The sequence below is a fragment of the Stigmatopora nigra genome, chromosome 7 (assembly GCF_051989575.1).
Source record: "Stigmatopora nigra isolate UIUO_SnigA chromosome 7, RoL_Snig_1.1, whole genome shotgun sequence".
NCBI lineage: Eukaryota > Metazoa > Chordata > Actinopteri > Syngnathiformes > Syngnathidae > Stigmatopora > Stigmatopora nigra.
In genome coordinates this window covers 7,622,740-7,644,069 of record NC_135514.1, presented here as the reverse complement: position 1 = coordinate 7,644,069, position 21,330 = coordinate 7,622,740, and the positions used below count along the sequence as shown (strand labels likewise).

The window sequence follows — 21,330 nt, the reverse complement described above, 5'->3', positions numbered from 1 at the left end:
CAACTCAAACGATTTAAGAATGGATTCTTCACCAAAATAACATTGAACAGACCATTAAGTGAAGTTGATTCCTCTGCAATGACACCGGGTTGATTCTCATAGACTATCTCGTCCTTCAAATTTTAGTACCTGCCTAATTCAACCTGCGCTTGTCTGCTCCACTGAAGGCCCACAATAGCTGTAAATGGCATGAGGCTGAGTTTTAATTAAACCCAAAGGGAGAAGTGTTAATTAGCCCAATGCCTACTGTGAATTGGCTGCGAGCTGTAGGCAGATTTGCACTTCATTGCCGATGACAAAATCGTAAATGAGGTCCTGTTAAACTGTTAGAGTTACATTTTGAGTTTATCAGGCTAAGAATGGAATTATGCATTGTAGATGCCTGTTGGCTCTGAGATTCTATCATCTATCAAGTGTTATATATTATGTTATATTGTATTATATATATGATGATTTTTTTTCACACAAGAGTAAAGTAACTTGTGCAGTGAGGAAGGAAATACTGTACTTATCTTGATTAGATTTGTATTTTTTGTACAAAGAAACAGATGGATTGTCCATTATGGTAGCTTCAATAGATGTCTGGAAGCACACTTTAGAAACCTTTGATATATCTGTGGGGAACCTAAAACAACATGCTTCTCTTTGTTAGTTCCCAATAGAAATGAGTTAATTTGAGGATGGTAGAGCTCCTCATAAACAATGCATGCCATCTCCCACAGGCTACTACTACCAGCAGAGAGGATGATGGGAGGAAAATGTTAGTTTCCTTTGGTCCTGGGGCTTAATAAGAAAGTTATTCTTGGTCTAAGCAGGAAACAGACAATTGAGGTGACTGCTTCATTTAAGCTGATCCATAAATGGGAGCTAGATGAACGAAGGGGATGGAATGACTATTCAAATGGCTAACTACACTGCAAAGAATATCTATTTACCAATTTTGAAAGTAACTGAGGCACATCGTCAAGGTTAGATCATAATTTAACTAAAGCCGTGGTGCAGTTTCAAATTGATCCAAGTCAGCTCTTATTGATTAATAGACACAATATGAGAATCTCCAACCATCTCGCCATTTGCCACCACTATCTTATTCAAGGTGGCAAGGGAGCTTTTAGATGACCTGGCATAAGATCTGTCACACCAAGTGCGTAACCTGGATGAAAGTGTTGTTTTTTAACAGCACCCCTACAACAAAATTTCAAGGAATAAAAAAATATTTTAAGTAGCAAGTGCATGCTCAGACCAATTTAACACCAGTTACATGTAATTGGTTCATTCCTAAAAGGATAAGCAACAAAATTATCTCGTTTTTATTTTATTTCTAGATCATTAAGATGATTTCATCCTGAATTTAATGTTTTTCAATGTAGAAATTACAGTCACTTAATGGTTGAAAAATTGATAAAATACATTCCCATTATTTAGATGGCATTTAAATATACAATTTGTAGTCAGTGTATGAACATAAGTTATATATGAAGACCACTTACCACGCAGGAGATCAGAACCGCTGTATGTTGTCCGAAAAAGCTGCCAGTCAAAGTCATCTTCTTCACTCTGCATGAAGTCGCACAGACTGGGATCAGAATCCTCTTCAAATGTGCAACCAGCAGCTGGTAAAAAGGGGAAAAATACATTTTTATCTGTCCTTTAAAACAAGGGATTTACACCACAGTCAAGTCAAGCAGCCATACATAACACAGTACGTTTTTTGCAACAGTGTCTTCGTTCAGCAACGAGAAAAGATTGAACAAAAGTGTGTTCTAGATGAGACAAACAATTGAAGAAAAAAGATAAGCCTCATTTGCACACTTTGAATGGCCTATAATTTGTCGTCAGACAAAGTTTTTCAACAAAAAAAGGATCAAAAAAGGATGTGGAAATTAACACACAAAAAGTAATCACAATTATCTTTTGCTTTTGGTTTGTTTGTGATCACATGCTAGGAATTGAAGCGTTAACAAATAATGTGTTGATTGTTGAAGTATGAGCGCAACACCTTTCAAACAAAAAGGAATCAAAAAGAAATAAAATTACCATGGTGACACAAATCCCCACGAAAGGCAGCCACAATTATAGCCCAAGTATAATGAGAATTAAAATAACAAATAAACATGCACAAATTACATAGAAGAGACTTAAAACTCCTCAAGGCATATTAACCAAGGAAAATACAAACACCAATAACATTGGGTGTAGTAAGGCACCCTGGCGTGTGTCGTACGATAATTATTAAACCTCACAACCTGTTATTCCATGTGCCACAAAGCCCAAATTTTCAAATTACATGTAATGGCTAACACGTTAATGGCTCCAAGGTCCCAAATCATCAGGCTTCGCTTGGTGCACTTTGCATCTGTTGCCATATTTCACATTAGTCCATCAGTGGGGGGATTACAATGAGGCAGTGGGCAGTTGGAACGGCGCAGTCATAAGGGCAGAGCATGCCTCGGTAATAATGGGAGTTGGACAGCACGAGATTCCACTTGCTAATGATGAGAATAACCACTAGCAGGTCCTGAAGGTGACCCAGCTTTATTATTGCTCGTTGTTTATCTTGACTTTGCCGTTAAATAAATGACAGGCTGTGGAGGAATATCAAACCGTCTTTGCTCCGCTGAGAATTTATAAGTCTCATTTTCAAAAAAATTGTTAACATTATAAGGGAGTGATAGGATTGATATCATATATGTAAATCAAAACTAAATTGGCTTTGATGGAAAAATGCAACATGACTGCCAAACTTAGACCCACTGGATATAGGTATATTTTGTTTTAAAACATATCTCATTTTTTGAACCACGTTATCCTAATTAGGGTCGCGGGGGGTGCTGTAGCCTATCCGAGCTGACTTCGGACCAAAGGCGGAGGACACCCTGAATCGGTGGCCATATTTGCTTGGAATACTTTCATTTAACTGATTAGAACTGTATGAATGGGTAAATCATGCAGCAAAATAACAGAACAGGTATTCCACAGTTATTAAATGATTTGTATAATATATTTATTATTAAGGTTGGATTTTAAAACACTACCCACAGATGGAAACTCTATATTGGACCATGCAGGAGCATGAAATATCCTCCATCAGTTTAATAATAAAATACATTCCAATTAAAAGTGCCGTTGGATTATTATACTTGATTCAATTAGTGAAACTGTTGACCTGCTAAACTAGTGTACTATAAAATGATGGCTAAAAAGAAGAAGAAAAAATGTGGAAGTCACTCTGGCATTCAAATAAATGGATGCTCCTATAAAAATAATTGAGTTACTTGCATGACTGTCCTTTATTAACTATACATCTTTTGTCCATCTAAAATGAATCATTTAACGCTCTGTAAATGGACAATGACCTTCCGAGCTACAAACTTCATTGAATCCATCAATAACGGTGCATTAAATTGAAATTGCCGTAATATCAACAGGCAATTCCATAAAGCCTCATCTTTCACAATGTTAAGTTGGTGCCCTTCTGCCATATTGGAGATATCTTTTCCAGCTCACAAAGTTCTTGTGTTTTTGTTTGGGCCTAAAATGTAAAATGAACAAAGTCCTCGGATTAATCACTGCAGTGACACTTTTGCAAAAATACTGTTAGAATATAAACTCAAAGACAAATATACCCTCATGTAAGGGTGATCTTGGGCAATAGTAACCAGCATGGGAGAGAATGTTAGTTTCTCCGTCGGGGTTTGATTTATTGGCTGGTGCTAGGCGGTTACTGCGTAGATCTGCTTCTGGGGGCATGAGGTTAATTGTCCCGCAATGGGGTCCATTTCTAATAGAACAGCCAGTGATATGGGACCTGACACATCCAAATGTTGGCACTATATTATTCCCTGCCGCTTCAGTAAATGAAGCCTGCAGACTCCTCCCTGTAAAAGTATCATCATCTGGAGAAAAGGGGACAGGTTTCAAGGCCAGAGCTAGCTGGGAATGTCATCTCCTCAGCTGGCATTCATCCCATCAATCATGACAATCACACACAGCGTCCTCAGCCACGCCTCTGACTCTGTGTGTATGATGTGAGTGGTCATTTGTGAATGACCGTTGGTTGACTGCAGAATTTAGCACAAAAGAGCAGAACAAAAATTAAATTCTGTATCATAGAATTTGTAAAAATCTTTAAGAATACGATACAATTAATGTCTTTATTGATTCGCAAGAAAATGTATTTGTAGGCTGATACTAGAATTGTAGTGATTAGCAAAGCAGATAAATGTCGGAATCTTGACATACAGAATGCGAGCCTTACAGTAAGACCAAGTAGAATAAAGTTTCTTGTAATGGTGAGGAAAATAAGAGCAAATTTATTATAGCAATAACTCAGGTAGCAATTGTCTCAAGAACAGATGACAGCACTGGAAATGTTACGAGAAGATAGAATATATAAGCGGTCCCCAAACTTTTTCACACCGCGGACCGGCAAAGCTCTTCATATTTTCTCGCGGGCCGGTGTATGGCGAGGGCGACGACTTAAGTCAAGCACAGTGAGATTATAGTGTATGGAAAGCCTCCACCACGGCAATAAAGAAGTCCTGAGCATAATAGCAATTCTGTATTATTAGAGCTTTTCTCATTTCAAGTAGGAGGGCGTGATAGACAACGTTATTATTCATTTCTCTGACGGACCGGCCAGGTGGCTCGCAGTCCAGTGGTTGAGGACCGCTGCAATGCATGATATCTCCAACCTCAACTTGCTACGCTGCAATGCACTGTGATGCACAGTGATTCTCATTTAATGAGCATCATCCATCAAGGGAATGACTCAGTTTCTTGTTTGAGTTGTTCCTGACAGATTATGCATTTCAAATGAGATTTTCCGTTTTAGTCGTCTGTCCATTTGTATAACTACTCAGTATTTAGTACTCAAAGATGATTCTCAACAGTGAGGGCAGAAATAAATTAAATGTTAAATTATTCATTCATCAAACATATCAATTAAAATATAATAAATACAAAAATATTATAAATATAAATTCATAAAAGCTATTATCAGTGTAGTTGAGCTACGTAAAAAGGTAAAGGCCGAGTGATACCTGAAGAAAAATAGCTATACATATACGTTTTGCTCATAATGCAAATTACAATTGTTAATTAATTAATTATGAATGTTATCAATTAGTTTATTGTCTATTTTTTTTAAATCAACCTGAATGAGAAAACTTTTTCACTGGCTTCACTGACCAAAGCTGTATTTTAAGAAATAAAACACACTTTAAATTAATTAAAACAGTCATTTCACTCAGTGCACTCATCTGTTGCCAAAAGTGACAGCCACCACCCGAAGCAGCAACACAGGATTAACGACGGGGCGATGTCAAGTTACTATTTATGTCAATGAGTACAAAGTCTACAAGTAGACTAGTTAGACTCAGTCCCTACAATCCTTAGTGCATACTCGACTTCTTCAAGGAAGTATAACCAAGTCGTATAAAGACACCGATCTGTCAAGCTATTTATAACCTCCAAATCCGGGCTCTGAGCTAATTACCAGACAGTCACATCAGGTAATGAACACCAGATCTTGTAATGTGCTCGGGGCAATGGAGCATTTTTCTTATGTCTCAGTCGACAAATGTGACTACAACTAGGGGAGGGGGAGGAACAACCCAAACCTGCAACGACATAGGGGCCACCTTAATCTCAAGTCGGAGAAGGCTGGATCCAGTTGGGGAAAGGGTGAGTAATGATGGAGGCAGTCTGGGGGAGGAGAGTGGTTGATCTGCATTGCAGCAAGTGTGGCCAGATACATCACCAGGTGACAGGTATATTTATTCTCTACTGAGGCTCCCCTCCCAGCACTCCCCTAGCTGCCTCTGAAAGCCATCCATCGCCATACCTGAATACGCAATGAAATCATCTCTCTGCCCCCCCAGGCATTAATAACTCAACCCTACTGGTTAGATGGGTCCGGGAAAACAGAGGGGGCTAGGAAATAGATTGTAAAAGAAAAAAAAGAAAGAGATTCAGGGCTGATTATAATGAAACAGGCTCTAACAAGGTTCCTAGAGGCAAATAAAACAGTCGCTATTCGTGGATTTAGGCGAACTCGGGACCCCAATTGGAATAGCAATGCTCTATGTATCAAAGGAGAAGTAAACCCAAACATTTTAAAGCAACCAACATTTCATGGTCCAGCACAAGTAAAAACACAGTATATTAGAAGTGAAACAATTAATGGCGGAATAAGCAATTATTGATAAAAAAATCTGCAACTCTTTCATAATGTATTCTTTGGTGAGAGTGAACTTCAAAATGTTAACATTGTTTTTTCTTGACGCCTTGTTATCTTTCATAGTGATTTGATGATAGTATATCAGATGGCAGTACTTAATATGTGAGCCAAAAAGACTGTTATTCTTCTTATCCATGACCCTCTTTTGAGCTATTCTGAGGAATGCACAAAATTGAAATAAGCACCCCTAAAAGCATTTGGGATTGTTGTTTCCCTTGCATTGAAAAATAAAATGTCAATTACTTAATTTTCCATTTTCTGTGGGTTTGTTGAGAGAGGACTCCCAGTACAGACATGTATTTACTTTTAATGATCATGTTTTCTTCTCCCAAAAGCCGGGTTTATTTTGAATGGTTGTATTATCTCTGGGAGAATGACGTGGTCGTTTCTGTTTAACATTCACCATCAGTTGGCGTAAAAGGGAAACATTATTTTTTTCATCTTCCCACCCATAGATGATTTGATAGAGGCGAATTGTGACCGTTTAAGGCCTATTCCAGAGATCGATTTAATTAGCACGCCTGGTGGCTCAGCTTTCAACATGTTTTAGTTCAAAAGTCTACTTTAATAAACCGTCTGAAATTTGAGAGAGAGAGGCGGAATGCTGAGGAGTTCAGAAAGGATCCAATTTGCAAATTTCAATTTCAAAGTGTGGGCACATTATCCACCGGGTGCCTGCAGAGTCATGAACAAGAGGCGCTTAACTTCCAGGACGACAAACCTCAAATGCTTCAATTTTAGTAAGACATTGAACCTGTGGATGTGACAATGGATGTAAAAGTGGGAAGTCAGAATTTTTCATCTTACCCAGGTGACACATCAGGTGGTTCCAAACCATGTGAAATATGTTTTAAGCTGCTCCAATAAACATAAATTATACAGTAATACATTCCATAGTGTCCTATATGTTTTTTTGCAATAGAAAGTGCTGCGTAAACCATGTCACATCACTTTTATATTCTGCATAGTCCAAAAAAAGCACAGGTAACTATCGACATACGAAAGCAAGTCTCATTGCGACTTGGCCATTTACCTGGCCCGTTTTCCAATTGCCAATCTGGCCAAACACAGGAGCAGTCACATGTTGATTCCATAACCTACAACCTCAGAATTTCAGCAACCCAAATTTAGGCCCAAATCAAGCAGAAAGCGGAACAAAATGGGCCACTACATAGCCTTTGTAGTACCATAAAATTGCTCGAGTTATGTACTGTACAATTTACAAAATGAAGTCTGCCTCAATAAAAAGGGAACACCAAATTTTACCATTTAAAAAAAGATGGCCAACAATTTGGCATGGGTGGTGAGAACCAGTTTTTAAAAAAAAAAAATGTTCCATGTTGTGGTATTGATCCTAAAATGTCAGGTACAAAAACAACACAAGAACCTTCAAAGGAAAAGCAAGGCAATCACACAATTTACCTGGGAAACATTATTTTGGTCCTAGTCCTCTCAAGGCAATGGCTCATTTTACCACTTTTTACAAGAAAATAGCGGCAAATACATGGTATATAGTGCACCAATCTTATCTGATTTACTTTATCACTGACTCCAGTAGAAGTCAAGCTTTGTTGACCTAAGCTGTTGCCATCTTATTGCCAGATAACTTGTGCACAAATTCAGAGGTTGGTTTGTTTCTGAGATCCTTGAAAACTTATTTCAAAAGAAGAAAAAAACAGCATCATAAAGAAAACATTTGCCCGTAAGCTTTTACCATCACCATCAAAGGTTCTAACCAGAAGTGAAGCGTCTCACATCTGTTGAACCTGTTAATATTTGAGAGACCCCTTAGTTTTAATTCATGAGTCTTTCTAACAGCACATTTTCTAACTGAATGAGCGGCTAATAATCAGGAAGGTAAGGGTTCGGGTAAATCACTTTTGATTTATAGAAGAGTTCCATTTGATCGGTGGCCCGTTTTCAGAGAAGCCTTGCTCATGAAGCCTTAAACCAGGGTAAAAGAAAAGAATGCAAGAAAAACAAAATCAGATCGCTTCAGAGTCACAATTAGCTTTCAAACACAGAGTAAAATACATATGAATGTTTCTATCGCGCCATCATTCTTAGATGTCAACCATATTAAATTTAGTGGCTGAACAACTCCTGACAGATTTTGCAAGAGTAGTCATAACTCACATTTAAGATGGTTTAAGGCTAAGTAATAGTGTAACAAGCCATGAAGTTGCATCATTTTAGAAGCAGGGTATCACAAACTATCATTTATTTAAAAAGCACTGTATAATGTATTATTTATACATAAATGGGCAATATGAACTGCAGCAAATCCATTTTACGCTAAAATCCTAAATTTCTTAAGTATAATGAGGTCTCACACAACAAAACATGCCATTTTGGTCAAAAAAAATGGTAGGTGGAGTGAAATGTTTTTAGTTCTTAGAGTACAAATTCATCTATGGTTGTTAAAGTGACATGAATTTCTTTCGTCCCTTGACGATACGAATGCTAATTGCATCCAATTGCTTTCAATTCTCAAGTCACCTGAGGTGGTAAAATGCTATCACATTTCCAGGATCTGACTCAGGTTTTGCACTATTCCACTAATGATGTCAGCATTCATACAAAAATGACATGTAACGCATGTAAAAAATGTCCTTGTGTGACGATTAATGTCAATCAATAGTTGCCTATCTCGGAAGACGTTTTGCAGCTAGGGTCGTAATCTTTGAGTCTCACACAGAACAATATTTCTCCAAATCTGCCTTATGTTTATCATATTGATCATGCTACGTTTGTTGAACATACTTTGGAGTAGCTTCCTTTTTTGCTCATTGTCTGACACTAAAAATGCAAACTAACTCTAATTGATTAAACTGCCTGTTTGGTAGCCAAGTACCTCTCTTTTTGATGCCATGATCTGAGTAGAACTGTAGGAAAACTAACTACATTCTATAATTTAAAAAAAGGAAGTACAACTACCCCCATATTTTCCTTTGTCCTCTTCTTGGATTTAGCAGAAATCTATCATTGCCCACCTGATCATCTCATGGCATCCAGGCAGCCCATTTGGGCCACATGGTCCTGCCCCCCTGTGCCCTACTTCCGGCTACAGCTGCCACCTGCCCAGTCACATGGTGGGTTGCATCAGTCCTACAGTGTCGGTTGCCAAGTGGCCACCCCAATACTCACTCGTATATGCATGCTGTGGCTGCGTAACGGCCTGTCCTGCTGTCTCTAGGAATTAAACGCCGATGTGTGTCACACACTGCAAAGTAGCAGACAGGCTGTCACTCAAACAAAGATGGACAACCCGAGAAAAAGGAATGGACACCCTGCAAACACATGAGGATGTGCTTTCACACTCAGTCCAGGGAAGGATCACTGCAAATGAGCATCATATGTCCAGCTGTCATTGCAAATAAAATTGAAACTTTGTGTGGGTTCTTCATCCATTTGTTTTCAGGGAGTAACAAATGGGTAACAAAGAAAATGTTGGAAAATCGAATCAGTTTCTTTTTAATGCCATCCATTTGTCTGTTCTAACTTTGATTCATCGTAAGGATGAGTCGACTAGAATACTGCCAAGGGCCCACTAAATTCCTAGCAAATTTTAGACAACTGTACGCAACTGAGCTGGTTTGCTCTTCATATACTTCTAAAACGTTGCTCCAATCAAATAATTTATTATAGATAACCCACTGGAGTGTCATCCCTTTAGGATTGTTACACTGCAAACATCAGAGTTAATCCAGACGAACATTAAAATGAAATTGGTACTTTGCCCAACACTAAATAGATACTACTTCTATTGCATTGGAATTAAAATGTACATGCCATATCCTATTGATAATTCATTATTCATTCTATAGTTCATTAGAAATTCAGTCAAAGCCCATCTCTAATATATATGGTGCATGTGGGAAGACAAAGGAAAGGATTGGAATGGATTAGAGGGCCATATTTGACCCACTGAGATAGTGTGGAGAACAATAGGCCTTGTTTGAGGTGATTAGACCGGCTTCACTTGAATCAGAAAGCTTGTGAGCACTCGGGACAAATCTGAAATTCTATTTTGTTTCCTTTGTTTGAAATCATACGTATCATAGCTATGAAAAGTATATATATCCAATCCGAAGCAGGAGAATTTGAACATAATTGGATATGTGTATTGTTACACAGAAAGCCTGTTTGATCATACATTTTATTCAGAAATGCCACAATCCGAGTGTGTTATAAAAGAGAAGTACAATCTATTAAAATTGATCAAAAGGCTTGGCCTTTTCGAGGAAGGTAAGACAAAAGACTCGGGTTACTTTAACCCCAGAAGCTCCTCTTTGCATTTTTGAGCAGCCATGCACAAATGGTCTATTGTGATGATAAGAAAGAAAGGGAGGCAGCGAACAACCTCTTCATCCCTTAAATCTCCTGCCTTTTCTGGGTAAGCCTCACAGTGAAATGGTCCTTTCCTCAGAAATAGCCATTACAATGCAATACATTTGGCAGGAAACCAAGTGATATGCTTCTGCTCCTGTGACAAGCCCGCAGTGCAGTCTGCTGGAGCACTTGTTTTTAATGAACAGATGCGGCCAATAAAGGAGTTAGTGATGATTTTGATTGCAGCATAGAAGAAAAAAGATGCACTTGTGATTTGATAACTTCATTTCTTTGAATAAATGTTAGATGCAGTAACACTGAACGAGAATATCACACTGAACACCAGAGCGAATTCATTGTTATTGTATATAATTATGTATATCTATTTTTGTGAATACTTTATGTGTGCACTCTTTGGTGAAGCTTTAAATCTCATTGTACTTGTATAATGACAATAAAAGCATTCAATCTACAATCAACATCCATCTCCCCCTCTATATATATCTATATCTCTATACATCTATCAATCTATTTAAAAAACAGAGGTAGGCGAGAACCTTTCATTCAATCATTCATTTTCTGAATAGCTTTATCCTCACTAGGGTCGCAGGGGGTGCTGGAGCCTATCCCAGCTGACTTGACAAGCTGCTCGCATGGCACAAGCAGTCGGACAACCATTCGTTAGAAATGTATATATAATGCTCCATGAATATTGACTCGAGTTTATATTTTTCTATGATGACGCTTATCAAAAAATAAAAGCAATTTGACTGCTCACTAAGATATTCCCGAACTGTAGTGGGAGTTGTGCAGAGGTTACTAGAGGTTAGAAAGCCACAGATGGCTGCTAGCGGAGACTTGTTGAGAATTGAGCACATCGAGCACAAGTGATTGGGAGAGCTACAGGCGTGTGACAATTCCACTTGCACGCTGAGCCATAGCTTCTTTATCGGACTGAACTCACTTTATCTCAACTAATGTTGAAGCTTACTATGCAAAGATGAAGTACTGTGTGATGTCTATGAAATATTGTTATCTTGCTATTTGCAGTCTTAACTTTGCAACATATTTAAAAGGCCAAAAGATTCATCATGTATACATTATACATTATCGTCATCAATTAAAATTGATATCTAAGTCAATTTGTATGTTGCATATTTTTACATCACATTAAAATGAGTCCAGTTCATAAATGCAGCTGAAATATGTTTTAAAGTGTCAAACTATTGAAGGCTTTAATATTTTTAGTCCATTTTTGAATGTTTCTCTTCAAACTATTGAGATAAGGCAAGATTGTTTCACATATTTTCTACTCTTTGTGATTTTCCTTATAAGTGCAAACACATCGAGATGACTCGGAAAGCATATTACAGTTATTAAAATATGCTCATGTCTTCTAAGGAGCCATTTTGCTCTCTCATGCTGTGACTTGACAGCCATGACATTGCTAAAGTAAAAGAAGTAGAGGATCTTAATCAAAGATCAAGTACTTTTTCCTCTACTATGTGATATTTCTTTTATGATTCATCTTTTAATGATAACTTCCATCTATCTTCTTTATATGTGAAAAGCTCCCAGCACGTACATGTCATATTTTTGTGCTTGTATCCGACCAGCTTGCCAGAGGAAATAATTCAGATATCCATCAACAAAATTATATTGCATGTAGACTCTGATGTGCTTTGAATTCTGGGAAATTTCATTTCACTATTAACAGAGTTGGTAATTGGTGCTATCAGAAAAAAAATGCAGGAATCTATTGAGTTATGCCAAATAGTTTGTGTTGCGTCTTTCATAGCCAAATATTTGCACAATCCAAGGACATTGTTATATTTCTTTTGTTTTTCCATTTAAGCCTTCAGGCACACAATGTGGATACAGCAACCTAGTTCTTTTAATGGTGGAACGCTTCTGTTGGAAAAATGTAAACTATATATATATGAATGCAAAATATGATGGGAAAAACAAGTTGAAGAGAGTTTGATTAAAGAAAGTGTATTTTTATATCCTTCATAGATGCAACAGGGTTACTAATTAACAAGTTAACTTACTTTCTGAGGGTTATATCTCAAGGTTAATTACTCAAGTACAGGGGTGCTGTATAAAAAGCATCCCTCAACATCACATGAATTTGTTCAGACATACAGTACATATTTAATACTTCAACAACAAACCCTTGAACGCTAAGGATCAATTATATCACCTCATTATGATTACGTCAATACGATGTTATAACATATCTAATAATGAAGACTTTTCAGGAGACAAACAAGCATAAATGGGATGACAAAATCGTAGGCGTAGACCAACATTGATGGTCACGGCATTTCAAAGTGATGTTTGGGACTGAGACATTTCCATCATGATGTCCTGTGACAACATAATTATGCACTGTATCTGGATTCACACGACTCGCCAAACCACATCAGCTGCAGCCTTGCATCCCGGCAGCAAAATGCAGCAGTGCCATGGAGGGATGACGGAGGGCGAGCATTGGGGGAGGAGGGCATTGGGGGTGAAGCCCATGCCCCGAAGCTAAGCAAATGGAATGCAAAGGCAGTAAATTGAAGAGCGGACACAGAGGGAGCTGAACAGGGACGTCGGAGGAGCGCCAGTGGCCTATCACTTTGCATCAACGTCACATTAAGAGCGCTAGCATGAAGAGCGGGCAACCGAGGGGAAAGGGTGGCAAAAGAGTGTGCGGAGAATTAATCCTGCAGCCACTACCAAAGGCCATTTTGACACTGTAAACTTGATGAAAAATGATCAGGAGCTATTCGCCTGAAAATATGAAGGCAACTATAAGAAAAGTTAGTCGCTTTCACTTGCTAAATGGTTATACAAATATATATCTGTCTTTTATGTGTCTACATATTCATAATATACAATATTCGGCCGGCCTTGACAATGAGTCAAGATGTTTGAAATTGGCTGGCGCTCTGGGATTGTCTTTTCAGAAAATGCTTGGCACTGAAATGTAAGTGCTTTTGCTGCTTCCGACTTCCCAGAACAAAAGTCGGTTTTCGTGGATTATGTCATAGGCCGCTGCATAAGGAGGACGCAACTCGGCATGTTGATTTGAATTTGGCTAATAAATTTACTTTTGATCCATCGAAAATATCTATGTAAATATCCCATATTAAGACATGCACACTCGCAGCTTTTGACCAAACATAAGCAAACACTTAAAGAGTAGATTACTGAATAAGACAGAGGTACTGTCATTTTAATAGCAATTTAACATCAACAAAGTTGTTACCATTAAAATATATAAAGATATTGGACCATCAGTAAGTCCGTTTTGTTGAATTTGAATACTTTAAATGAACCAATAATGTTTTAAAAGTCAAAAAGTGACTTTATTTAATTTTTTTTTTACTCCGATTTAACAGAAAACTCTGTTTGACCAGGAGGCTTTGGTCCTTTGGTATTTTCCGACATCTGCTTTAAATCAAAAGAACAAGCAATAAAAATCACCAGCTAAAAAGGCAAATAAAATGCAACATTACATTCAACAAATCATAATAGTATGTTGAATTTATGGCTTTATCCTTTCCAAATGAGACAGCTGGCCAGGTTTGGTTAGAAGAGTAGGTAGTAAATCATTCTCATGATACATTAAGCTTGTTGACCAAGACATTGTTGTGGAAGTGCAAGTGTCCATGTCACCATGCCAAGGCCAATAACCAAAGGTAGGTAAAGTGGGCGGCTCCAAAAAGAGGCCCCTTATAGCTTCACCTCCATTAATCACACTTTGCAGCCCCCTGGTCTGCCAAGCAGTGTGACAGTGACAGCACAGAGAATGATTAATACTTAATGCAGCGTTTAAAAGAATGATTTATGCCATCTGTTAGTGAATGACACGGTGCTGAAGTGTGCTGCAGTGCCCACATACACTTGTCAGCAAAGATTAAGAAAATGATACATAACTTAATCTCAGGAGCAGCGGGTCACCCCCAAAATTAGTCTGATTTTAGACCATGAACACCATGGGGTTGAAGTGGGTACCAAAGCAGCATGGAGCATAACCTCAGCATTAGAATGATAAAAATGAATAGACCAATTCTAAGCAGGCACACAATCCTTAACAAGCCACAGGAGCGCAGTATTGGCTCCGTCTTTGCATGGCAATATTGCAAACCATTCGTTTTCTGCTGCTTATCTGGGCCCGTGGCGCCCAGGGGCAGGAACCCAAACAGATGCCAGAACAACTTCAGATGACTAACCTTTCAGATTAAGCACGAGCAGTTATGTTGTCGCAGGGATACACACGTGGGTATGTGTGCGTGTATGTGTGTATGTATAAATGTGTGCATATATGCAACTAGAATAAAAAAAATTTAACTGGATAAAATCTCCTCACATTAGTAATGTGCATCATCACATCAAGGCTTGATTGCTATTGAGCAACTGTCTTTCGTCATTCCCACCCAGTCTTTTTTCACCTCGCTCAAATATTTACATATTCAAACTGTCAAAAACACCAAATAAACTATTTGCTACGCACAAGGTAACAAGGTTAAAAAATACTCTAAACTATCATCAACATAAAAAGCATGATAGATTACTGGCTCGCTTTAGACGGCGCAATAAGAAGACAAGATGACTCAAAGGTTAATCAGTTTAGTTTGGGCTTTCCATCTTTCAACTCTGCAAGGTTATGTACTTAGATTTTGAGTGGAATTCTGGCACAAAGCTTCAAACATTAATAATGTCAGTGATGATGAGTCAAACTATCATCTGTTTCATTTTAGCGTTACAAGAAATTGTGATAGGTGTAAAATTTGATGAGTGGAAAGAGAAATAGTTCATGTGTTTCTAAATTCTTCCTTTAACAGTCATTTAATTTATGACTAAACCTTGAGCCCAAAACACATTTGGTTTTGACCAAAGAGAGCGGACTATGGACTTTCCTGGTGTGAATTTGCCCGAGGAACTAAAAAAAGCACAAATAATGTAATTCTATCACGGTCAATGGTCATCCTTTGCATGAAATGTCATGCTTTAAATTATTTTTTTTCTTTTAACTGGTTCATGCGCCCAGAAAAAAAACATAATTCGAGGTAGAGAACAGTAAGCAATGATCAAGAAAAAAACCTGACATGAGAGGGAAAAAACAGTAAGGTACAAATTATTCACGTAGAGATGTCAAACAGCAGTGACCTCAGGGGGCTAATTACTTCCTTTCAGATGAAATATTCCCATTCTGAAAATGTTCCATCCCACTTACTGTTTTTCTATGAAAATAAGAGTGATTTCTTCGAACAGCAAATAGCTTATTCTAAGCACAAAAAAATAATGCCAGTACAAATTCTAATTCCATAAAAATTGGGGAAAAAAACATTACTATACACAGTGATTCACAGAGATGTGTGAAAAGCCAGTTGTCACAGTACCCTGATACACACAAATACAAAGTTAAAAGGAGTTTTGTGTGAATTAGCATAAATCCTTCTCATGATTGCCTCCAAAATTAACCCTTGGATTATTCAGGTGATCCAAAAAATGCATTACAGAATGGATGTAAAGTTGAGCTAATTGTTATAGTCGTCCTAAAATAAATAAGGAGATTTTCTTTGCTACTGTGCATGGCTTACAACTGCCTTTTAGGCATATTTAAAGATGTGACAGTAGTCAGCGCATGTTTCAAAAGTCACAAAGCGGTGGTGGTACCTCTCCTAACAAAATTAATTCACTCCAAAAGTGGTTTCCTAATTTGAATTTTTCATAAGAAGAGATGCATTTTACATGGAAACCCCAATACTACCCCAAAACCCTTCTAAAAATATGCAAGAATGCAATTTTTGTATTAAATATGTGCGAAACAAAAAAGTTGGAGAAATTGTGCATGCATTTAACATGTGTTTTTCTTAAAGCACATATACATATACTGTATTCATTCGAGTACAACGCGCAAAATTTTGTACCAAAAAACTGAGGCACTGAGTGCACGTTATTCAAATATCCTGGTGAAAAACTGTCCTAATTATACAAAACTGTCCTATTTAGGCATCCTTTGTTTTCCACCTCACCAAGGTGTTTGAACATGACCTCTTGGGAGTTCCATTGCCAAGTCAGAAGTTAGTGAAGCGAGGACATGTTACTCATTTGATTGGTTTGTATGTCCCCACCCTGTTCTTGGTAAAGCCATTATCAAAGGTGATTAAAATCATTCCGCTCCTAGATGATTAAAATTAAAATGTCCTCAGAAGGAGACTCCTGGGCGGAGCGGGTCCTTGAAAGGGACACTCCTGCCGAAGGATTGCCTGCCTGCCACAGATAGAGAGCCGGTAATCCCTCGTCTCCTCTTTACAACACGGAGCTACTATAGTTGCAATCATCTGAGACTTGAATCCATCACAGTCCGACAGCACTATTGACATCATCTCAGATAACTGAAAAGGGCGCTTTCAACACTTAACAGTAAAACTTGCCCAATGTTTTTCCATCCAGCCAAAAAAAATATAGAGTAGGAGAAATTTCAGCACCAAGCAGTGATTTAGTTGTGCTTATGAATAAAAACATTGTCGCTTTTGCAGTGGGAGAGTATGCGGCCTTCAACAACATAAAACTCATCTTAGCATATCAGCCTCACAGTTCTGGGGTCGAGGGATCGATCCTCGGTGGGTTATCACTGTGTGGAATTAACTTGTTCTTCCCAGGCTTGCGTGGGTTTCCTCCTGTACTCTGGTTTCCTCCCACATTCCAAAAACATGCAAGATAGGCTAGTTGAACACTAAATGTCACCGATGTAGGAGCTTGAGCGTGAATGGTCGTCCGTCTCCTGCGATTGGCTGGCCACCAGTTCAGGGTATCCCCTATCCGATGCCCAACTTCAGCTGGGATAGGCTCCAGTACCCCCTACCACCCTTGTGAGGATAAGCGGTTCAGAAAACGACTGAGAGGTGATTTGAATAATTTCCTGTAGACAAAGCTTTACTTAGGCATTACAGCTCCCCTCTACTGATGAGAAATAAAATATGAAAGTATAACTGGTGGCCAACTGTTTTGTAGTATTATTTACATACTCAGTTAAGTCTTTGGAATAGGACCTACCCATAAACTACACAAAATGCAGTTTGATTAATCCATTATCAATTCCATATTTCTTTGTTTTTGAAAACAGTCATCTTTAACTTCAGTCCCATCCCAGTGCAATTTAGGACAAAATCTAAGCAGGACAAATTTGCTGCCAATTGTTGGGCTAATACTACATATGTTATGTTTTCCTTGTGAGATGCTGGCACAAAAGACATTGAGACTTGTTGTTTTTTTCCCAGAAAGAGTAGTATTAGGTGTCATGCAGAAGGCCAACAGATTAATATAGGACAAACGTATACTAATGAGCCAATGATGAGCCCTGAAGAGGTGGCGTGATCTAGCTTCTAACAAATGTGTTATTGACTTCTCATGCCAACAGTGTAGAAACTAAAGACATCTGAAAGCAAGGTCGAGAGGCAAAGATGAGACGTGAGAGAATTTAGCCCCGGTCCAAGTATTGATCACATCATCTTTTGTAGCCTGCAGCTAATGATGTCGACAATGTAATTGACAAAAAGCATGTCACAACATGAAATCATTGGAACACTTCTGTCTAATGTGTATTCTGTATGGAGAGATGGGGAAATCCTGACCATTCTCTAATACAATTAAAAGCACTACATTGTTCTAGAAAATGGGAAATCAATGTTCACAACAGACAATTTGAGCCCGCCTGTATCTGCTCACACTGATTTATACCGTAGGGGATACCTCATACACTCAAGAGAATATCTCAACTGAATTGGTATATATTTTTAAATGAATACCATTGCTTTAATACCCTTCATCCCCAATATTCTGAAAATTCTCAGGCCCGACAAGATTTACAAGCAGTTTCAATACCATTTTCATCCCCTTCACAGCACTGAAAGATATCTACTAGTCATCACTAATGAACTTCCGTTACTGGTTCTCTCTCTTCGTTTTTCTTTACCTCAAAGCTCCTTTTGATTCAATCTCTCATACAATCCTTCTGCACAGATTTCTTTCCCGTTGAGATCACCCATACACCACGCATGATTCACCTCTTATTTGTCTGTCAGCACACAATCTGTTAACTTTAGTTCGTACCAATTCAAATCTCTCCCTCTCTCTGCTGGTGTGCCCGAGGGCTCAGGCTCTGGCCACTCATCTTTGTCATCTAAATGATGGCCTTCAATTCTATTTTCCAATCCAAAATCTTTGTTTGCTACTATGGATGCTCTACATCTCTTCAAAACTTTGGTGCCAGTATCCAAAGATCGAGTTGAATAGATTTAAAAAATGGATATCCACCGTTTACAATATTAAATCCGTGATTCTAGATGGATTGTGAAACCCACCAAGGGAATTTGTGACACTAGTAGCTCATTAGTGTGACAGTATATAATTGAGGTGATGATGGTATTGGTTTCTGGTTAGATTTTTGCACAAGCAAATCAGTTATAGCAGCTGACTGGTTGTTATTTAGAAATATGAACATGTTAACATCCACAGAAACACTCTGAATTTTTGGCCACTCTGGCAAAAAAAAATGGATTCTCGTAGCAGCAGATCATTTTTCATACATTCCACTAAATACTTCAGAGGATAGGCTCTGACATTGAAATCATTTATATAAGTGAATAACAGAACATTACACAAATTTGTAACAAAGAGATGATTGAGTTTAGAATATAACTTTGCTAATATTACACTAGAAACACATAATTGCCGAGTGTGCCTGATGAAAACTGAGCCTCGCCTGCATAATGTTTGCTGGAGGCTTATCACACCCGGGCGACAATGAACCAAGATCACATTAGAGCCATTTTTGTTCTGCTGTTATTCATCAAAGTGATTCAGTAACATTAACTACTGCATTGCACTAGCATGCTGGCATTATGAAAATGACTTATTGTGCTCGGAGGCTGAATTATAGCCACGTCAGTCCACTGAGGCTATGTGTGTGGAGGAAGGGGGGTGGGGTTATAACTAACCAGGTAAGTTAATTAAACCAGGATTACAAGCATAACTCTTCATACTGTATATGGGCAATATGAATTTACAAATGATTAGGTTTTACTGTCATTTTGCATTTGCCTTATATACCTGAAGTGAAATCCTCAGTGTAAATAAATACTGTACTGTAAATCAGTGCATTTTTACCATCAGACAGTGAACTTACAGGTCTCTATTTAAATAGTCTTTGTCCTTGTAACCCTTTATAAAACAATTACAATACATATTTAGTGTATATTAAAAAATATTTACTATGGAAACAGCAGAGCTCATCTGTCCTTGTTTATTTAAATGTTTCCACAAAATATTTGTCTATGAGACCGCTGTATACACATTCATACAGGAGGCTTGCAATTTCTTATATGGTGCCTGGAGTGGAGGGTGTGATGAATGTCATATGTCAGTGCCGGAGAAGCAGTGATGGACGGTAGATTTTCAGAAGGTTGTACCAATTCTGGGAAAGACCGCAGTCATCTCTATCTCCCTCAGGTTGAAAAGTGCAAGACTACTACGGACGACTACAGCAAGCTTATATCACAATTGTTAGAACACTAATTTAATGACCAATGTACTATATTTCATGGCATAATTTCGTGTTTTTAGTCTAATATAGTGCATTCGCTAAACCCTACATTGCAGCACACATAAATCAGCATAAAACCAGCAATTCACTTGCGAAAGAGCCATAGCAATTCCATTATTACTTTGTAAGAATATCATGAAATTTATTTTAACTTTACCAAAGAAGAAAGAAAACCAGGAGAACACTTGATTTTTGGCACATGACTATATTTCTGTGCCAGTATTTGCATTTAGGATAAGACATGATATTTTGTGTAGACAAAAAACTGGTTCCACCGGTTTCTATAACTGTTCTCCTGCTGTCTATCCAGGCATCCATTCCTCTATGCTGCAAATGATGAACACATACGCTCAAACAAACACAAAGAGCAGTGAGGCGTAGCGCATCTGGAGGCACAGCCTGTCAATCTGTGTGGCCTTGCTGCGGGAGGACAGTGGCTATGCCTAGTCTTACTGCTGCTGTTGATTCATGGCATCACAGAGGACCAGCATGAGATCTCACAGAGCCACATATAAGGGAAGGTTTGCGGCAGGAGGGAAGAATTAAGAGAGCAAAGCAGAAGAAAACAGCGGGATATGTCATAGAAAGAAGACTATAATAAGGCAAAGATTGAAGAGCCTTTTAGAGATGTACGCATCTATGGCAAAACATCAGAATAGTGTTATTTGTCATCTCGAAAAACCTTGAATATCAATGACTGAAGAAAACTGCAGTTAGGCTTACATCTACCAAGGAGCAAAGTTCTCAAGCCCTAGTGGCAGAAAATTCAGTCCCTGTCACATATACGGATTGCCTGAGGGTGTGTAAGTGGGCTTCAAAGCTGTCAACTGAATAGATTGTTTTGATATGGATGTAAATGAAAATACTGGACACTAAAGCAAAAATCAAGCAAGAATTGGGGTGGGGGGGAGTTCAGGTGGTGTTTTTAGAAGAAAAATACCTGCATTCTTGCAGAAGGAGTTATTTGAACTGGGAAGATTGCAGAAAAATCAGAGTTCTAATACAATGTCGGACAATGATGAATAATGGACTAGAAAATACACCTCTGCTCAACAAAAAAGACAATACAACAATATCGCTATAATATATGCTTGGTTCACTGTATTGTTACAGTACTAAAATCAAGGAACTAAAAGTTTTTGGGGAAAAATCT

At 38.2% G+C, this 21,330-nt stretch overlaps 1 protein-coding gene and 1 long non-coding RNA gene across 6 annotated transcripts in view; one reads left to right on the top strand and one right to left on the bottom strand.

Moving 5' to 3' along the window:
* Positions 1 to 21,330, bottom strand: part of LOC144199428 (receptor-type tyrosine-protein phosphatase U) — a 121,525-nt gene that overhangs the window by 84,695 nt on the left and 15,500 nt on the right. For all 4 annotated transcript variants that reach the window (XM_077721058.1, XM_077721060.1, XM_077721061.1 and 1 more), the window contains exon 2: positions 1,491 to 1,613. In XM_077721058.1, coding sequence (XP_077577184.1) covers positions 1,491 to 1,613 — 123 coding nt within the window. The remainder of the gene's footprint in view (positions 1 to 1,490; positions 1,614 to 21,330) is intronic.
* Positions 7,845 to 9,634, top strand: LOC144199437 (uncharacterized). Of its 2 annotated transcripts, none has more exons than XR_013326907.1 (2): positions 7,845 to 8,098; positions 9,217 to 9,634. It is a non-coding gene; the product is annotated as an uncharacterized LOC144199437 (long non-coding RNA). The 2 variants fall into 2 exon arrangements; XR_013326908.1 differs by having other exon boundaries at positions 9,214 to 9,634.